At 32.3% G+C, this 21868-nt stretch overlaps 1 protein-coding gene across 7 annotated transcripts in view; it reads left to right on the forward strand.

Moving 5' to 3' along the window:
- Window positions 1-20385, forward strand: part of mub (poly(rC)-binding protein mub) — a 176260-nt gene extending 155875 nt beyond the window's left edge. For 5 of the 7 annotated variants that reach the window (XM_089867952.1, XM_089867953.1, XM_089867954.1 and 2 more), the window contains 10 exons: window positions 875-898; window positions 984-1016; window positions 2632-2748; window positions 5208-5345; window positions 5546-5674; window positions 6030-6173; window positions 10717-10795; window positions 11563-11722; window positions 12253-12372; window positions 15858-16325. In XM_089867952.1, the coding sequence (XP_089724078.1) occupies window positions 875-898; window positions 984-1016; window positions 2632-2748; window positions 5208-5345; window positions 5546-5674; window positions 6030-6173; window positions 10717-10795; window positions 11563-11722; window positions 12253-12372; window positions 15858-16182 (1269 nt within the window). In that variant the 3' untranslated portion in view covers window positions 16183-16325. Of the gene's footprint in view, window positions 1-874; window positions 899-983; window positions 1017-2631; window positions 2749-5207; window positions 5346-5545; window positions 5675-6029; window positions 6174-10716; window positions 10796-11562; window positions 11723-12252; window positions 12373-15857 lie in introns of all 7 variants that reach the window. The other 2 variants (XM_089867958.1, XM_089867956.1) reach the window with 2 other exon arrangements.
- Window positions 20386-21868: the final 1483 nt, after the last annotated feature.

The following is a 21868-nucleotide window of genomic DNA, read 5'->3' on the forward strand; positions in this document are numbered from 1 at the left end:
CTCATTCTACAATTTTTTGTATTTTCTTCTTTCTTTCATTTTTCGCATTGTAAGAGATAGTTTCTAAAATTTATTTTTACAAAGCAACCGTACATAACTAAGGCTACACTGTCTGTGTCTAGTGACCATGAAAAATATGCGTGATATATTATTAAAGTAACATCTACTAGTTGTCTTTTCGAACCTAATGACCTACTAAAACTATGGATGGAGATTGACTTCAGCAGGTCTATTTTTAGAAAATCGCATTCGCGTCACTTCCTTCTTGAGTGGAATAAGTTCCTCTAAATTAAACCTTGTGCCTGAAATAGAACAGAAATATACCACTTTAATATATTTTGTTTATGTCGTTATATTTTGAATTTAAACAATCCCTTTTTAAGAACGGTGTTTGAATTTTTTTCCCCCGTACCTTATTTCTTTCTTTTTTTTTTTTTTAAAAAAAAAGTTGGGGTTGAAATTGTTTTAGAGACTCTTTATTCGGATGCCTGCACTCGCGTCTTAACATTTTCTTATATTTCGGCGTTAGACTAAAGAAAAAAAGAAAGATGTTTCCATTTGGTTGCTCTCTCTTTTCCGCTCTTTGTTGCCCAAATGATCCCGCTTTTTATCCCCGCATCCGTTACTATGGTAACGCTTCTCTTGAATCCCATTTTTATCTCTTTTAACAATATTCTCCCTTCTTATTATCCGTTCAAAATATCCATGTATTTTTTTTTCTTTAAGAAATTCTTTCTTTTTATCCCCATTCTCAAATGCTGTTTTATTTTCTTTGAAATTTAAATTTTTTTTTCGAGGCTTACTACTACAAGATTGTAACCTAATATTAATACCTTGTTTATTATGTATTTTTTGTTCTATTTTCTCTTATTAGGAAGTGGGCAGCATTATTGGCAAGGTGTGTATAGTTTTTTTTTAATTCGATTATTTGTTAATTTATCCTCAATTTTATTCTTAAACTGGTTCTCTTTTTACAATTTCAGAAAGGTGATAACATCAAGAAATTCCGAGAAGAGGTAATTTGAACTATAATTAATTTTTAATAACTTAGGAAACTGCATTTTTATTAGCTTTTAATTAAGGTTTAGTTAAAATTTATCAGTCATTCTAAGTCATTGAAAAAAGGCTTCACTAAAACTCGCGATTAAGTCCCTTTTTGAATAAATTTGCATCTGTTTAAAAATGTAGGCCTTGCTTTCTAGGAAAAATATCTAATTTCCAAAAAAATAGATCAATAATTCTCTCTTTAATTAAATGCGCGGCTTATAAAAGTAACAAAAGATAAATCCATACTTCGTTTAGAACTTGACCCCCTTTTTCCTTTTAACAAGAAATGTTTAATATTTCTGGCGTTAACGCTAAGTTTTTGACGGCTCCTTTCCCCCAGTATCTCCCTCCCCCCGCGCGGAAACTTTTGAAATATTTGACGTTTAATTTCGGCATCCCAAACATCCCTTCCCTCCCCCCAAAAAAATCTTTTCCCATTTTGGTCCGACGTTACGGTATTTAAACCGGGAACTTGATAAAAAAGCTGTCGACAAAGACTTCTACATTGGTGGCCATTGACGAGCAAGTAACGCTGTTAGAAATTGCAAAGGTAGTTAGCGGAGCTTCCACGTGGTACCGCGCTTCATCTAAGCCTAATTAAATCCCGAAGAATTTTAACAATGCTGATTGCAATTTTTGATAGAGAAAGAAAATGCAATTCTTGCCACTTTTCTAAAACGTTGCATTTTCACTTCCCGCTAAAGTGTAGGCGTTCAAAGACGAAAACCTTTTCAATATTTTTGACCGTGGGGGTCAAGTCAAAGTGTAGTGGTGGTTAGGACTTGGAAGGATGCTGGACTTTAGCTTTAATAAAGAAGAGAAGTTTTTTTCTTTTGGGGTTACATCTCCTCCTTTTACTAATGATGTGGAAGAAAGGCTCCTAGTAATTGGTTTTGTCAACAAAGGGTGGTTTTATGCGTTCGACCTAAATGAAGGAGACCGACCATGGTTCTCTCCATCCCTGCATCCCAGTCTTACCTCTTTAAGTTTTCTATCGCACTCTGCTCTTGGACTAACTCCTTCTCTCTCTCGGGATCGACTCTTTTTTATCCTAGGCCTTGGCGAGATGAAGTTTCATCCCGTCCTTTTTAATCTCGATCGCTTTTCCTCTAATAGACGAAGCCTTTGCCCGTCCAGGGATGATAATGAGAATTTAATGATTCGTTTGCTCTTCATCTTTTACCTAAAAGATGTTGGGGAAGGAAAAACAACGTTCTTTTTTAACAACCCACTTAAAATTTCACAGATTTTTAAAATTCCTTCTATACCTGCCTGCTTACGAAAGTAGACACCCTTTATAACTCCAGTTTAGTGAAGTAATTTTAAGCCTTGTTGACCAAGGTACATTTTAGAAAAATCGGAAATTCAAATTTTGGTAAATTTTAGTAGATTGGTAAAAGATGGGAAATATTGACGGGGTTTTGTCCGGGTATTGGATAAGGAACGTTCTTTGAAGCTTTTTCTCAATGACTGATCATGATTGAGGCGCTCTCTTTCGGGGCGACACACATTTGTCTTTGTCATTTAAATATATATGTATTTTTTTTAGTCCTCGCTTAACTTATTTCCCTAACTTTCTTGTAGAGCGGAGCCAAAATCAACATATCCGATGGATCTTGCCCGGAGCGTATCGTCACCATCACTGGCTCGACTGAAGCCATTCTTAAAGCCTTTTCTCTTATCGCCAGGAAGTTCGAAGAGGTAAACTTTATACACTTTGTTTGCTTTAGGGAAACTTCCCTCCCATTATCTCGTCTAATCGTGGCGAAGTTAATACAATACACCAGAAACTATCTAGAAATAATGGATGAATAGACAGTGAACCGTGTTTTTCAATGGATTTTTATTGTCCTTAAGGTGGTCTACATAATATCTTTTAGAACAAATATTAGGCCCCAGTGGACAATTTTAATTAATTATTCAAGTATTCCAAGAATTAAGGGATACCATTGAAGCAAATTTCAAGTGATTTCTTTGTCATAAATCCCAAGAAATTACCCAAAAATAGCGTATTGATCAAGTTACTGAAAAAGGATTCATTACGAATTCTAAGAAAAGGGCTCATATTTTTGCAATGAAAGTAAAAACCATTTGGTACAATTTCAATACATGACTTATCAAAAAGATTTTAGTTTCTTTATATCAAATTAATCAAGAAAAATGAAAAATATTCCTTTGGAAAAACTTAAGTCATTTTTTAAAAACGAATCGAGAAAAAAATTGGATAGATCTTATTTTCCTAGCTAGTTTTAAGTCTGAGAAATGTAATGAGAAAGAGTTGATGGTAGTTCAAGAAAGGGTTCCACGAAAGATGTCTTTCAAGTTTTCAAGCACTGAAAAAAAGGGGGGGGGAGAGAAAGATGATTTGAAACCTTATTTCTATACAAAAGAGTATCAAGTCATATCTACAAGGGCCTACCGGCCCTGTGGAATTCATAAGAGGAGAGTTTTGAGTGTACCCAAAAACCTTAACAAATGATGGAAGCTAGGCAAACTTCAGGGAAGTTTTTCTCTTCCGCTCTCTCTACGGACGTGAAATTATGCGTGAAAGTTTCATGAAGAACTTCAACCAAAGGGGATGCTACGTGGGTTAGTGGTACTAGGATGAATTTAAAATTTTGCTATATCACCAAGAGAAAGATGCTTCTTGGCGAAATCATTTATTATTGATGACGCGTTAGGGTTTGTTGAGAGTGGGATGTTCATCTTGATTTTCTTTTTCCATCATTCCCCCTTATACCAACTTCATCTTCCGGCAAATTTGACGTGTAGCAGCATCTTCCCAACATCTATTTTCGCGCCTTGTCTTAATCTTTTGTGTTCCCCCCCCCCCCCAGTTTCTTTTCTTTTAGACTCGGTGGTTAAAAAAGGTTTGACGCAGGGATTGAGTATGCTAAGAAAGTTGTCCGTTAAAATATTTTATAGCTGACGCCTACGTGGATGTTTTTTTAACAAACTGAAATTTGATTGGCTTAAATTATCAAAAGGGAAATTTTTCTTCCGAGAGTTTAAAATAGAATTAACCGGGTTAATTAATGCGGGTCAAGCTGCAGGGCTTTATAAAATTACTAAATTGTTTAGCTAGCTTTTATCTTAATATAAAATTAAATGCGGGATTATAATTTTTGGCACGTCAAGTAGAAGGAGGAGGGGTGTTTTTATTTTTGCGTCTTAATTACGTCCTTAAACGTCTAACGCTTACACTAGGCCACATTGTGTCTGCGCCATCGTCATATAAAAATGGTCTATTTTGGACTCAATCCAAAAAGTGCATTTTCTTTTTTACATAGTATATTTTTTCCCCTCTTTACCAAAGAGCATTAATAGCTCGTAAAAATGTATTGCGTTAGGTCTTACGACCACCGAAGACTTCAAAGTTTTTCTTCCAAAAAGATCCGTCCATTAAAGAATGATTTACGAGCTGAGCAAACCCTTAGTCGAGTCTGCCAATGCCGCGTGCAAATTACACTGAAAAGAATTTTACTTGTATGAAAGAACTTATAAAGATTTGATTAGCTGATGAGTCCCATAATAAACCAGAGTTGAAATGGATATGTACATCTACATTTTTAGTAGACGACCAAGGCTTATTTAATTCAAGAACTATACGAAGACGATTAAGGCTTATTTAATTCAGGAAATGTGCGAAGACGACCAAGGCTTATTTAGTTCAGGAACTATACGAACTATAGGAATTCTTCGTTTACAACAACTAGTTTAATTTAAATCAATAAGTTGGTGTGTATATTTTAAGTTTAGTATCAGTGTTTTGTATATAGTTAAGTCCCATGGGTACCGTAAAAAGTGGTTATGTTGAAAAGAAGCGATTACGAGGTAGTTGTGAGTTAAAGCTTTTTGCAGAGTGAGAATGTACTTAAAAAGCTCTTTTGGGAGCCGTAAAAGTAAGGCGTTTTAACGCTATTCGCCATGTACCGTAGGAATCCGGGCTATTTTTACCTTCTACTCATACATTTTCCCAGAAAATGGTAATACGCTTTATTATCAACGCTTTGAAGGGTAACTGTAGGTGATAAAACCGTGTAACGATGTTTATCTAAGTTATTTGCCAAAAATATCCTTGATTTTTTTTGTTGTTTTTAAGAAAAAAGTGGTATTTTTATACTCGATTAATTTTTATTTTCTTGATTGATTTTTTGCAGTACTTCGTGGGCCAGGATTTGCAAAATAGCGGGAGTAACGTCCCGAAACCGCCTGTTACGTTGCGACTTATCGTTCCCGCCAGTCAATGTGGATCGCTTATCGGCAAAGGCGGATCCAAGATCAAAGAAATTAGAGAGGTTTGTTAGTTTAAAAGGCAAGCGTCAGACTGGAAACGGTTTTTTCTTATTTTTATTTGAAAGGCCATAATGAATATTCATTAATTCATGTTTTCTTTTTCGTATATAAAAGAAACTGTTCCAGCCTGGTCCTTAATTTTAATTACCATTTGTTTTCATATTAGCTAACAAGCTGTATTTATTCATTTCTTGGTACGCAGGTGACGGGGGCCTCTATTCAAGTAGCCAGTGAAATGCTCCCTAACTCTACGGAAAGGGCGGTAACAGTCTCCGGGACTGCAGAATCAATTACAAAATGTATTTACCAAATATGCTGCGTTATGATGGAGGTAAGAATCACGTATTTGTTAACTTTTTATTTCCTTCGGATTATTTGTGATATTGCTCCGGAGCATTGCGGGTTAGAGATTTACAGGGGTGTATTGAAAATACATTATCTCGTTTACCCCTAAATGTCGGCTTTCGTTTAAAAAATATTTCTTGTAGAACATTTTAAATTTACCGGAAGTTGTAACGGTTTTCTTGGTTTTTTAATAGAAATTGATAATCAAATGTGATAATACTATGTTTTTAGGACATTTTTTAACAAAGTTTCTATTGTTTTTCCCCCAATTTTTCTTTAACCTGTTCCATCAATGGATGCTAACTACCAACTCGATCCTGATTGTGTGTGTGTGAGAGCAGTCTCCCCCGAAAGGAGCTACAATACCGTACCGTCCAAAGCCCGCCATGCCGCCAGTAATATTCGCTGGTGGTCAGGCATACACCGTGCAAGGACAGTACGCGATTCCTCATCCCGATGTAAGTGGATGGCTCCATAATTTGAATGTACGGACAAGTTCGCTTCTCTTTTCTTCCTTTTTAGTTTCTTCGCTAAGTTTTTTAGTTTATTTGCACCACTTGAAAGAGGATTGATTTTTAATTTGACATAAAAATGAGCTCGACAATTTTTTTTTTACAAATTACATTCAAAGTTTTTCAAGGACAAGATATTATATATTTAAAAAAATTATAATAATACGTACATTCAAATTAAGAGGAATGCCTTCGAAAATCTTTTCACTTATTTATATTTTATATGAAATAATTGAAGATAAAAAAAAATAAGGCATGAATGTTATTTCTTCCGAATCTATCTCTCTATTTTATTATTTTGGCACTTTATATATCGTTATTACTTTGATTTTAAATTTTTTATTTCGCTCAATTTCATACTCTTTCTAGTGCTGTAAATCTACTAAAACCTTTTAGAATTTTGTCGTCAATATTTATCTCGTAAAAACGCTGCGTTTCTATGACTTAAATATAACGCAAAATCGAAAAGGAAAAAGATTGGGTAAAAATGTGCCTTAATTTTATTATTTAATGATGAAAAATTTAATAAATACTTAAATATTAACGTTAAGGTACATTTTAACTCAAATTATATTAAGCTGAAGGCTGTAGCGGAGCTATTAGTTCAAGGTTTTGTTTTCTTTATACAGTTAGTTGTAAGCAAGCAATATCGCTTTTAAATTTTATCTTTTGAAATATGATTTGGACTATTTTGATTGAAAGATTGCGTTCGAATCTTGACACGCCTTGTTTGCTTTATAATTTTTATATTACAATCATTATCGAAGATGGAAAAGATTTGAATCGAAATAGTCTATTAGTAACGTCTCTTTCTTTTAATTTAAATTATTTTCAAATCGCAAACCTTGCATTTCTCGCTCTTCTATAACAAAACGGAGGTTAAAAAATATTCCTTTCGGCTACTTTTTTCTACTTAATTTAATATATAGTATTCTTACGCCGTAGTCTCTTACCTAATGACACTTCAAGGTGACATAAGTACGCTTTTTTATTAATAAGTGGAATGAATTTTTTAACCTCTGTAACGCGCTTTCAGTAATGAAAATGTATAATAATAATATTAATAACCTATTCATAATTATTTTCCTATATATATTTTTTAATTATTTTATTATGAAAGAAGCGATACACTCCCTTTACTTTGGGGTTCAAATTTTTAAAGACACAGATAAAATTATGAAAGTCATTAGCGTAGCAGATAATTTCACGCGTTTTTGTCGCAGAAATAATCTTCGAGGGTGGGCCACGAGTAGTTAAGGATCGCTTTATAAACGTCTAAAAAATTTTCTTCTCTCCACAATTTGGAATCTTTTAAAACTCCTCGAGATCCTCCTTTTAATTTTCTATATCCTCCGTTGAAAAAAAATGTCGTCGTAATGAGAGACAGTTGCGATCGTGACGACTTTCAACAAAACGTCATTTTCCGCGAACTATATATCAAGCCGATTAAAATCTCTTTTTATTTTTATAACCCCCCGCCCCCCTTACGTCATCATGAAGAGATGTATTTTTACTTCATTCTTATAGACAAAGATTCTCTAATTTTGTTTTACAATCAGGGTTTGCTTTGTTGCGTAAGAACTTAGCTTAGAAAGTTAGAATCATAGATTATATTTAAAAATAATGTACTTTTACAAATTTGACTGAAATGCGGACATGAGCAAAGAAAAAATAATAGAAAGTTACCAGTTTTCGTCGATAACAAAAAAAGGTTCTTAAGTACATTCCACTCTCCGGCGAGAATGTGTTTGTACATTTATATTTGTTACACATTTCATAAGATATATTTTTCCCCAAAATTTAAAACAATAAGGAATTTGTTAATTAGCAATAAAGCAAGCTCAGACTGTCACTAAAATTAGTCCCAGCTATACATAGATGTCCCCTTCCTTTTTTTAAAAAAGGAAAACTCATTGTTTCCAGAACTATCCTTAGCTATAGCCCATTCTTAAGATTGACCCGGATTTTTTTTAAAGCTTTTTTGTAACGCTTGTCGCGGGGTGAGAGAATTGGTGATCACTCTACTATACGAGGCTGTCTTCGACCCGACTGATTTCCTAGTTCATAGCCCAAAAAGCAGCCCCGGCTTCTTTTATACTCGTTCGAAAAGACACTGAACTTGGCGACTTGCCTAATGACTCGAAGAATCCGCCAAGTCGGCGTACTTGCTTGGCGCGCCACTAGCAAATAGTAAAAAAGGGGGGTCCCCGTCGCGGGGCTCTAGAAGATTAATGCCACATTATAAATTTCACCTGACCCCCGAACCGTGCTCAGTTGACATCCACCTTCTCCCCCCAACTTCCTATTCTCATACCTTTTGCACGTGCGCGAGCGATATTTTGCGCACTTTTAAGAGTGCCAAAAAACCAAAATTAGCTCTCTCTCTTGCTCTCTTACTCTTTCTCGCGGAGTAATTTTTATTCGAATTATATTTTGTTGCCTAGGGAGTGTAATAATACCGTAATATATATGAATTTTCCCATTCCCCAAATATCATTATTTCATTAATTTGCGGTTGTGGTTTATTTTTGGTTTATTTAAATATTTATAATGAATTTTTGTTAATTGTTGTCCAATACCATGAATCCCGAAATGCGTAAACCACTTTGGAATCACAAATGAGCGTAATGTCTGAACAGGAATTTGTAGTTATAGATTTAAATTGTAATATTTAGAATGAAAATTATCTGGACAGAACATGTTGAATAGATTTTATGTTTTTCGTATATGCCAGTTGTAGATCTAAAGTGGTTTATAAACGCCTAGAAAATGTCCAATTTTCTAAGCCTAATTAATTCGATTATTCTTTTCCATTGAACCCTATTTTTTCCAAATCATTTTTCTTCCTTGCCCGATCCAATTTATCCGAATATCTCGTAATCAAAATCCCGACCTACTATTTTTCCTTCCGAAAAACTATCCCGTGATAGAAGACGAATGAAATGTGTTAAAAATTTATCTTAAATTCAGTTTACCGATACCCATCAGTAAATTTGAAAAAATCTAATTGCCAAATAAAAAAAAAAATTCCTCCCTTCCCTGTGATTGGATCACTACATTGATCTTTTTTCTAACATTTATTTCTTCAGGTGAAAATAATTTGCCGGGTATAAGCACTTCGAGATATCGGATATTTGCCGACGGATATAAAGCTCAAATCTTTTATTTCTCTATCTCGTCTATAATTTTTGGGTAAACGCATTATTCGCGACAAAGCCCCTTTGTTAACCCTACCTTTTGAAAGTTATACTCCGAAGCGACGTTATCCCCTCCTTTTAATTTTGCCGTCTGCTAAACGGACAAGTAACACCTTGTTTTCAAGCTATCATTCAAGGATCTCCAAAAATTAAACATTAAAATTTAAGAGCTGACCACTTGTACAAGTAACTGAAAAAACCATGGATATTTATAAAGACTAAGGTATTATGGATTCCCAACTAGGCCACCAAATACGCGTTGCACTTGGTCGCACGTGGGGGAAAGAAACTATACAGTATATCTCCGGAGAATCCGGAGTGGTTGGTTTGAAATTTCGCCCATGCGCAAAGAGAGAAAAAATATAAATATCCCCTCTCACTCGCAAGGTGTGGGAGGGGTTTTCTCTGCTGAACGGGCGCCTTGTGGAACTTAAGAGATGGGAATACATAATACGTATCCATGATAAAACTACGATACATGTTTTTTTTTTTCAGTTCAGCTTTTAACACAATTTAAATAATCGATCCGTTTTGCAGACGCGACTTTAAATCGAACGTCAATTCACATTCGAATAGATAAAATCTATTGTCATCCCTACCTCTTGGTTATTTAGATATAAATCGCGTCTTCGCTTACAAATTTACATTTACAAAAAAATGGCCCCATTGTCAACCTATCCTTAATACACAAACAAATTTGCTGAGCAAAATTCATAAGCGAGAGTACGTACCTATGTTCGAGCCGTATCTAAATCTCTCTCTTTCTCTTCCGAATTATGCAGTTTACGTAAGTAACTAAAAACAATAATACAAAACAAAATATCCAAAAAAAAAAAATATCCAGTGCCATGCATCAGGTATATAGTACATTGCCTTATATCTCTCTGTGATGGGCAGTCTTTAAACGAAAATGTCTTATTTGGGAGTGTGTTTATTAGTGGTGATTTTTTCCATTTTTTTTATTTACTTTACCATCGTTCGTATAAGTGTTTTTACAAAAATAATAGTCTACCCTGTTCCATCAGACAGTTGAATGTAGTCTATGCTAGAAATTGTAAACGTTGTTGTTATGAGTTTTTCCAACTTTTAAATTAATTTGAAAAGTCTTAGAATGTTGAATTTTTCGATTCTCGCATAGGCTAATTACAAATAAAATAAACGAGTTAATACACTGATAAATATGGAATAGGGTAGACATTTGATGGCGAAAAGAAAAGGTAACGTTATATTATTTTATTACCAAAAAGTGTTTTTCATAAAACGAATATTTTTTCGAGTGAAGAGAAAACAATATCCTTTTGTTCTTGCCCTTTCCCCAGCTGACCAAGCTTCACCAACTGGCTCTCCAGCATGCTCCCTTACTGCCTGGACACAACGTTGGGACCCTTAACCCACAAGGTATATACCCTCGCTCCACAATTAATTTTGTTCTAGATTTTCGGCTATTTAAACATTTATTCACGACCGAGGCTTAATTTTATTTTATTTTATTATTTTGATTATTCTTAATTTTTCCCCCATGATTTTTAATTATTTTATACTATATATACCATAGCTTACCCCCCTCGAAACTGGCTTAATTTCTCAGTATTTTTTTTTGGTTTAATATTAGTTTAAAATGCATGATATCACCCGCAGTAGATAAATTAATTTCAATTTTCTATAATTATTGTAGGCATATATCAATTTTAAGTAACAATTTTCGCTTAGAAATGTGTGTGCCCCTTTTTTTTTCGATTTTAAACCTTGAAAGTCTAGATAAAACGCATCGTTAACTGCTCTTGAACAGAGGAGACTCTGTTATAATTTTTGTTTTTTTTTTAAAAAAAAAAGGGTAAAATGAAAGTCATTCATTTCTAAGCGAAGGTAGTATCAAATTTAAAGTGCTGTATATAATCTAAAAAATGAATCTGACAATTTATTTTTGTTTTCATCTCTTTTTAAACCTTTTCCTTAAATTTTTCATCTCCTCTCTCTCTCTTTTTAAATTCTTTGGCAAACTTAACAATTTTTTTACGATTACCTTTACCTTGAAAATGTTTTTTTTCCTTCCCATTTCTTTTACCTAATTTTTTTGCTGATAATTTTTTAATCCTCTTGCGCTTCCTTCCAATTTCTCCTCCTCTTCCCTTTTCTCTGTGGTGTCTACTTACATCGACGATCAGCGGCTTTAGCATCGATAGCGGCCACTAATAGTCTTCGACCAGGAACGGCTGCAGCGGCCGCCCTGGCTACGGCCACGACGACGACTACCGAGATGACGATACCGAATGACCTGATTGGATGCGTCATCGGAAAGGGTGGAGCCAAAATTAACGAGATTCGGTAAGATTCAAATAGTTTTATTATAACTTAAAACCAGGAATACAAACGGCTATTAGGTATCATTGTACCCAAATATCTCCAACGGGTTATGTTAGCCGGTCTTGTGATCTACCCGTCACAGATCCCAATTCTAACGTCTTTATAACTGTGATTTCATTTGTTGGTAGCAACCCAAGGTCAGACGCGCGCGCAACGTGCAGCGAGATAGGTAAAATTCGTTCCTCCCACAAAATCCGCCTAGATACGTTGAAAAAAATGGCTGGTTCACAATGTTTCCAATTATCTATATGCATTCCTGATAGAATTAAGATGTAAAGAGTGCAAAGTACTCTAATGACCACTGTCAATAAAGTAATTTAGTCTAAGCTTGTTAAAAGGTAGTGACATGACAAGGATTGAAAATTGCCCTAAAAACGTGGGCAGTTTGAAAAATTAAGAGTGTAATCTTTGGTTAAGCATACTGTTCACTTTGTCTAAAGTGTATCGTGATCCTAATTTATTTCTTTTCATCATTGTTCTACGAAACGCAGGCAGCTATCAGGGGCAACCATCAAAATCTCCAACTCGGAAGAAGGTTCCAAAGACCGAATGGTGACCATATCGGGTACGCCAGAAGCCATCAACCTTGCTCAGTACCTCATCAATACCAGGTTAGAAATTCTATAAAAGTTTTTTTATATTATTAACACTTTCGACTCTCCTCTAAATACACCACTATCCAAAATAATAATAATATTAGATAAGTATTTGAATATTTTTAAAACCTTTTCAACGTTATGAATATTACGAATTATAGTTTGTTTTTTGGCCTATTATTCACTCATTTTTATAATTTTAAAAATGTAATTTAAATAAGATTAGAAGTCAGGGAAAAGTATCATATTTTTGCAATTTTTTTTCTTTCTCTTTTTTCATAATCATATTAGGATTAAATTTAAGTCTATTCTGGGTCCAAAATTTAAGATTATTTAGATAGTGCTATATCAACCAGGATAGACTATATGTGGACTAAAGTTTCTGTAGAATAATTATAATCTAATTTATTTCTAAGATGTTAAACTAAATAAAATAATATGTTAATTATATACGAAACTTAACTATATTATAAATAATTCTAAACAAATACTCTACAATAATTTTGGTCCATATCATTAGCAACACGTTTTTTTAAAAAAATCACACATTTTTAGTTTCGATTTAAGTTAAGCTACGACTTAATTTTTAAGCTTCAATTTTTAAAATATTTTTTTTTCCCTTTTTTTATAATTTAATTTATGCCCCCTTTTAAAAATACGCTATTTAAAAACAATATACGCTTTAAAACACTTTTAAAGGGTAAACTTTTTGGAAACTAAAACAAAGCTCGTTTGAAAAATTTAAAAATAATAAAAAAGCCCCTGTTTTAGTAATTTTTAAGAGAGAGAGTTGAGGACATTTCAAAAAGGAATCTGCGTTGTTTTTTACTCGAAATATTACATAGTTTATTTTGGTTAATATAGGAACAAAATTACCCCTTTATTTTACGAAATTAACTTCTTTTTTTTTAAATAATAATTTTTATTTTTTTTTCGACAACGATACGTAATTTTTAAGGAATTTTTTTTTTAAATTATCGTATACGTAAAATGTTGGCATTTATTAAAAAAAAATTCATGCCTTTAATCCCCAATCCCCGTTGACAACTGAGAGAGTTGTAACATAAAATTGCATACCGTAATAATGTTTATAGTTAATATAATTGTTAAAAATATACCAAGCAATATAACTCGTTAGTTGGAATTTTTGTGGCAGAATTTGATGAATGAAAAATCGAATTTAGGAACTTTTAAAAAAAAGGGTATTAAATCTTAAAAAAAAATTAAGAAAAATGAAACTTAATTAATTGGAACCGAATATCGAACGTACGAAAGAAAGGTTTTTTTCTTACAGATGTTGTTGAGAAGCAGTTGATTGTGTCGTTTGTGAATATATTTATATATATACATTATTTTATTTTTTTGAGTGTTGTATGCGAAAGTTATATACAATCGTGAGCAACGAAAACAAAAAACCACAAACAAACAAAATCCCATTATTTTTTATTTCTCAAATCCTTTAATACAACACCGCTCCGCTTTTTATTGTGAGTTAGTCGTTTTTTTTTATTTTTTGTCGATATAATATAAGTCGATGTATCAGACGCACGTTATTTGTTGTATATCTTCCCAGAAGTTTGTTATATTTTCGCTTAAATACGAATTTAAAGCGAAAATATAAAAAAAACTTATAAAATTTCGTGAAAATATTACTTCAAATAAATTTAGCACCTGATACAAACAAACGTAGTAAATTATAATTAAAAGATTATTCCCGCCACTCACCTTATATAAATGTATACGTATATTTTTATCCCTTAATACATTTTTTTTTTCTTAAATTAAATCCACCCTTAAAATTTGTTAAAAAAAAATCCCTGATTATAAAAGAATATTTAGGTTTGTGACGTTATATTTTTATTTTTCTTGCTGTGTGGTAAATTTATTTTTATTATTCATAAGACCGTACGTGTGATTCCTAGTGAAATGTCCTCTGTCAAACAAATCTCTTCCATCTTTACCCCAAACTCTTAACTCTATCCTATTTCTCTTATTATCTTTTTAATAACGGCTCGAAATGAAAAAGAACCCCAAAATATTTTAAGTTCTTTTGGCCGTATTTGAAAAATCTTCTTGAAACGTCATCCCAAAATCTCTTTACCACCATGTTACCAACCAACCAGATCTAACGGACAAATATATCCCGTGTTTTCTTTTCATTGCATATATATTTATATATTTCCTCATAATCCTTGTTTTTAACATTTCCCAAAACATTTTTAAAAAAAATCTTAAACGCAAAGATACAAATTAATTTTATTTTTTTGCGAACGAGAAATGCTGCAAATATATATTTATTATTTTATTATTATAATTTTCCTTATTTTTAAATATTAATTAACGTATTACCCAGAATGCCTCACTCTCTCTTTAACCCCAGCATTGAATTTATTTTACAAAAATTTAAAGTTTATTTTTTTTTCGTCACTGACACTTGATTATTTTGCTTGCTTTATTTATGAATTTTGTTAATCCATATTCTAACATTTATATGAGGGACTTAAATTGATGGGAAAATATTTTTATTGGTAAAATTTCACGTGATTAATTAGGGTTTATATTCGTAATTGGAATAGGCGAAATATTCATTGACATACTTATCATTTAAGCATGATTAAAACAATTAGTAACTAATTTTAAGCAAACTTAAATGGGGAGGCAGTATTTCGTGTATGGGTGGATAGGTAATTCATGGAGTACAGAGAGAAAGGAGATGAAAAGGAAGGCTCTTTGTATACCGCCTTTTCTTCTCCTTTCTCTTAACTCCATGGTCAATTCTACACACTAAATATAAACTAAATCTAGCTAATAATCGCATGGAGGACTCTACAATTTAATTATTATTTTAAATATTTCAAGCACTTAATTTTCGGTTAATCATTTTGGGAGAAATCACGTGTGCTCAAGTGCTTTTATTTTTACATGCCTGTTATATGCACGTGAAAAAAATGTCGCAAATCTATTTTTTTTAATAATTGGCAAAATTTACATTAACTCCTTTTTTTTGGTTTTTACGATCATCTAGTGTTAATTATCTTATAGTTTCCTGACTAGGTTTTAATTTTGTTATTTGTCGTAAAAACTAAAAGAAACACGAAAAAACAAAAAAAAAAGAGAAAATCGCTTTCGAAAATTAAGTTTTTTGTTTGCAACTTTTGAATATTTATTTGGAAAATTTCTTAGAAACTTCGAGGTTGGTTATTTTTAAAATTCTCTTAAATGGAAGAGGCGGCGGCGACGCGAAGCTGGTTTTTGTTTAAAAAGCGAAAGCGTCTTGTCCGATCGAAATCGAAGCGGAATGGTCCGATTTCGAGTCGGCGTTATTGGCTAGAATTGAAAGGCCGGACTTCCTCGTTGTTTTTACTCGTGATTGAGAATTTTCTATTCCGGATATATTCGTTTAATTTGATTTAATGGTCCTCTTTTTATTTTTACTCTTAATTTTGATTTTTCTTTCCCGCTCCCAATTTTTTCCGTTATTTTTTATTTATCTTCCGCAGCATGGAACTGCATAAGAACCTGACCCTTGACCCGACCTCGAACCCCGCCTCGACACACAACACCATGACGACGACAATGTCTCCCACCCTGACCACCCCGAGCCCCTTGGCCATCCCGTTGAGCCAGCTGGTCAAGCCGACGTCGTTGGCCGCGCTCGGCCTGACCTCGGGGGCCGTTCCCAACACCTCCGCCCTTTTCGCTGCCGATCTCAACAACATCTCGGCCGCTCAGTCGCGCAAAAATCTGACCACCAAAATTCGCACGAGCGCTTCTTCGCACAATGGGAGCAAGAAAACTGAGCGCAACAAATTTAACCCCTACTAGCGTCTGGCAGACTCTACAGGCCTTGCAGGGTCCACCGCCCGGTTTGGCCACCCATCATCACCACCATCACGCGACGGCCCATCACCCTCACCCCAGCGGGCCCCCGCCTCACGCCGGACTCGCTACCAACGCCCCGGGAGCCACCACCAACGACCTATGCGGCACTCTCGTCTGCTCTTACGGCAACTTGGGACCTTTGGTGCCCATGTGATGTTGGTGAACGTTCCCCATACCCCCAACGTAACCGATAAATAAAAATACCCATCCTCCCCATCCCGAGTCGCGCCATAACATTTCGAAATATATTTCTTCAATCATTTTCTTTCCGCGTCATAATTAATTATAAATAACGTTCGTATATACGACGACCCTTAATTATAAGAGAACCACACTCTTTAGTTCATTTATTACAAGATTATTGATCATTTTTTATTTTTGGTTTCGCGTCAAATAGAGTCGGCTATTTTTTGTCTCCGTTTTTTTTCGCGAACATATTAGGTTCCTTATGATTATTATTTTCCTCCTATTTTTCATTATTATATATAATATCAAATAAGCGCGTCATTATCGCACATTTTCATTTATAATTATTATTATATTATTATTATTACAAACAAAAACCTGAACGAGTTAATTTTTGTTAAAGTTAGGAATTTTTTTAATGAGATGTTAGGTTACGTTATAGGGTGTTTTTTTTTCATCGTTAAAACAAATTAGCGTACAATTAATGTTGGGTTTGTTTAATATGATTATTATCATTATTATTATTATTTTTGCAAAATATTAGTAACGTTTTTTTCGATTACTTTTTCCCCCTCACTGTTCAGTTTCGTTCCTGAGAAATATATTTAAAAACAATATAATTTTTTTGATGTATAAATTCATCAAATTCAATTTTTCTCCGATTCAAGTTTTAATTTCGGTTTTTTTGACGCGAAAATGTAAAATACAAACAAATTTGAACGAAAAAAAAGCGAGCAATTCTCTCCCAATCCTTCTCTTTTAACTATATACGTAAAATAACGTGATTCAAACCACGTAAAAGGTTGAAAAAAATAATAATAATTCAAAATTAATTGCGTGATTAATATCATTAACGGCGGCTGGGATTAATTAATAAAAATGTTTACTGGATTAATTGGGATTAAGACAACGGTTTTTTTCGCGTGGAAACTTTCAAACACAGGGGTATTTTCTCCCCTCTTAATTAGATATTTAATATGTGCAAAATTCATCGTGCAAAAAAAAAGAGATACCATAAATAATTATTATTGATTAATTTTAACACGCAAATCCCATGAAGATCGTTGGGTTTAACGAAAGCCACGTTGTTTTTGTTTAGAAACGCGATACGCAGTACAAAATAACGTCAAAAATAAACGGAAGAAAACTTAAAATACAAACTGAAATGATGTGAAATATAAATATATTAAAAATAAACAGGAGACAATCTTGTCATTTTCGCGGCCAAAAAAAAAAATATTAAAAACAAAAAAACAAATCGCCGAGTCATAAAACTATAAATACGTGAGTGGAAGATGTGACCAGATTTTTTTTATATTTTTTTCCTTTTTTTCTCGGAGTTTTTAGAGTAAAAGATAATTTTTTTTGCGCGCGTTTAATGTAGGGAGAAAGAGAAAGACGTTTTTTCTTACAAATACAAAAAATAAAGCCGAAAAACTTTGAAGAAGAGCAAATATTTACCCCCTAATTTAAAAAAAAAAGAACTGCGAACGCAAATTAATTAGGGGTAAAAACATTAAATACGGTTTATAAACTTTCAACAACTGATATTTCGAACGTTTTTTGCGAGTGATATATTAGTAAATGTTTAGTTTTTCTCTCTCTACCCCCATCCCTCTTATCATAAACCCTAAAATACAAAATCCGACATACTTTTCTTCAAATTTATATTTTTTAAAAAAGAAAAACCTAAAAAATTAAATTTTGGAAAAGTAATATTCATTTCTTTATTTCATTATTTTGTTTTCGTTTTATTTGATTTAAGGTTTAAGAGATATTTAAACCTTCCCCTTTAATTTTTTTTGACAATTTTTAATTTTTTTTCTCCCTTCATCATTATCAAAAATAATCTGTTAACCGAAAAATTTAAGAAATACAAAATGTTATAGATTAAAATAAAAAAATACAAAATAAATAGTACAATGTTATTGTGTAAATTTTTAAATGGTATTTCATTTGAATAGTAGATGTAATATAGGGTGTTAATAGATCTATATTTGGCTTCATTTTTCACATACGTTGCAGTATAACTATCATTAAAAACAAACAAAATACGTGAAAAAAAAATAAACAATATATATTAAAATAGCAAATCTCGGCCAGGATGAGATGTGGTTTTTTTATTCAATTTTTATTATTAAAAAAATATATTTTGACAATTTTTTTTAACTTCCTTAATATTACGAGGGGAGTTTAAAAAATTGGTAAAATATATTAAATTAATAAAAATTGGAATAAAAAATTAAAATATAACGTTTATATTTGGAGAATATTTGTAAAACCTTTTACTATACCGCCGTGAATATGAAAAAAAAAAACATTTAAAGCTCAGTGAATAAATCAACTTGTTTCGAATATAATGAACAAGACATATCATTATAAACAGTCTATTTACCCCACCCAGAAGGGTAAGTAAACAAACCAACAAAAAATAATAATAATAATTTTTTGAGCAAAAATTAACGGAAATCCGTTTAAACTAGAAAGGTGTGACAGAAATTCTTCCAAAAAACCTAAAAAAAGATTAAATTAAAAAGTTTTGTAAACGTTACTTAGTTGATAATCGATTGGAAAATACAAAATAATTGTTTATTTCGTATTTTAAACGAATGATATATATTTTAATCGTTAATTTTTTAGCTCCAGTTGGTTTTAAAAGTCTTGACTAAAAATTAGAGCTTAGGGACGAAAGATAAATACCAAAATCTTAAAACGCTACTGAATCAGACGCGCGTCTTCTTCAATTTACTTTGAAGTAAATATTCTCGCCTTTTTAAGGTGTACTTAGATTCATCTTTGTGACATTTTTATATGAACGTAAAAATGCTACAAAAATGACTCTTTAAGAATATTACTCCGTGTAATTGACTTCTGATGACTTGTATATTCTTTGGATAACCAAAAAAAAAAAAAACAAAACAGCTTCTTGACCCCTTTTGACCCTTTTCAATCGGTCGAATAACGCTAAATACAAATTGAAAAACTGAAAGATTAAAAAAAAACGATAAATTTGATAAATATACTAAAAAATGGAATTTAAAAATAAATTCTACCGTACTTACTTTTGTACATTTCAGGACATAAAAAACAAAATGATATTAAAAACAAAAAAAATAAAGACAAATACAAACAATAAAAAGTGTTATTCAGAGAGCCGATGTAGCAATATATTATATATATAAATGTCCAATGCTCAAATTTAAGCGAGATAAAAAATATATAAAACAATTTTTTGAAAAAGGGGAAAACATGAGAAAAAAAGTATCTGCTAAACGTTTTCAATGTAGAAAAATAAAGGGGGTGGTTTACAGTTTAAAAATAAATAAACCAAAATTAGTCGAGAAGTGACAAAAGAAACAAACAAACTAATCTCCGTGTATATTGTTTACGTTTAGTGACCGTGTAATATAAAGAAATTGTCTTTGTTATAATCTCGAAGAAAAAAAATTATTAGCTTTATCAACAAACAAGAATATTGAAAATTAACGAAATCGGTGTATTAAAAATTAATGAATTCCATAAAACTTGGTTAATATTTCATAAGAAACGAAAAAAAAACATGATTGATCTTTTCCCTCATTTTATGGTATTTTTCTTAGTGTACATGTTATGTACATACGTGTACATATTTTAAGGAAACGAAATAATACCCATGATAAACTTTTTTTTCTTTTTTTGAGAGCATAATGTTCAGTTTATGTGCCATCTTGTCAAGTTAACTACGAAGAACTGGTGTATTCTTGTTTTTTCATTAGAAATATTTTTTTTGTTGAAATTGAAAATTTATTATCATTTTTTTTTTCTTCCGAAATTTAAAAAAAAAAAAACAAGACAAAAAAATACAGCAAGAGTAAATGATGTATTTTGCTCGGATCATGAGTCTTATCGAGCTTCAGGTGTATTTTATTCCGAGGGTTACATATATTAAAAAGGTCCAAATAAAAGAACTTTTTGTTCTAATTACACTTTTATTAATTATTATTTTAGGACGGTTATTTTGGAAATTTAGGCGTAATTGCCCCCATCTTCGTTTTATTTTAGAAATACCCGTGATATTTACGCTAAAAGAGGCTAGAAATGTGCTCAACTCTCTTATTATTATTATTGTCATTATAATTAATTTATTACTTAGTTATTATATTTTTAGCTCTATTTTTCTCCCATTTTTAACCCTATTTCACTTTGAAGAACGAGTCTCGTGATAGAATTCACTAACTGTCGATTTCGACTCATTTTTCGCGATTGATAAAATCATTTCAATACTTGAGATTTGTGATTTCATTATCACGAGACTATTCCTTCATTTTTACAAAGCATTTTGTGTCATTTTGATCTATCCTCTCTTTCTTGATTCTTTTTTCTCTCAAATTCTTGAAACCTTTCGGAGAGCAAATGAACCATTTAAGTGAATGTGTCTAATATGAATATTCACTAATATTGCCTCCTAAATTTTCCCCCTCTCTTTTTTCATCATCAGAAATCCTTTTTAACATTTCAACCTTCTAACTTTCTACTTAAATCTTAGATAATAGTTGCTCTTGTCGACATTAGCTTCTTTTGACGTTGCGTTTGAAAAATGGCGCCAAAGCTTTCAATCAAGCGGGAAAACGCTTTCAAACTACGTTAGGCCTAATGTGTAGTAAGCTTTTAATAAAGCTGATACCTAAAATGACGCGGCTATATATTAAGAGCATCTATCATCTTAGAATTATTTCTGGCTTTTTTCAGTTTTATCGTACAACTAATAACTACTAACTATAACTACGCGTAGTCTATCTACGTGTTTATTTCGTACGCCAATAATCGCTGAAATAAACCTCGGATAGATTAATGCCGTTTTTCCATTGGCTGCTAGGAATCTGTCACCATGGACGAATGTTTACGGAGACATAGCTGCAATGTCCATGGAAATTCAATGCAATGCCAATGTAAAACGGCATAACTGTAGTTAATTTATCAGTTTAGCTAGCTTATTATTATTATAACTAAAAAAGCACCAAAATTAACCCCATCAAAAAATCCTTTTAGCGTTTTTATCTCTCATATCTATATTTCACTCTTAAAAAAAATGAATTGTATTTTCTATTTTTTTATTTCTATTCACGCCCTTAATACAGCCTTCTCGTATGGTAAAAAAAAACAATTACAATTATTAAAAAAATATCAGAAACAAACCAAATTCAAACAATAAATTGGACAAAAAATGGAATATAAAGCGCGTAAACCAAAGATCAACAAATTACCAACAACTTTAACTAAAAAAAAAACCTTAAAAATTATATAGGAAACAAAAAAACGAAAGAAAACCGAAATTTCACCACCACACTCACACGACCCTTACTTCTTACTGAAACCGACAACGTCTCTGTTCGCTTTTTCTGTCTATCGCTCACGCTTCTACGTTGTTAATTTTGCTCTCCAATTAATACTTTACAAGATTTTT

Source organism: Phalangium opilio, unplaced genomic scaffold (genome assembly GCF_054372755.1).
Source record: "Phalangium opilio isolate 3A_F unplaced genomic scaffold, DU_Popi_V2 ptg000024l_1, whole genome shotgun sequence".
Classification (NCBI taxonomy): domain Eukaryota; kingdom Metazoa; phylum Arthropoda; class Arachnida; order Opiliones; family Phalangiidae; genus Phalangium; species Phalangium opilio.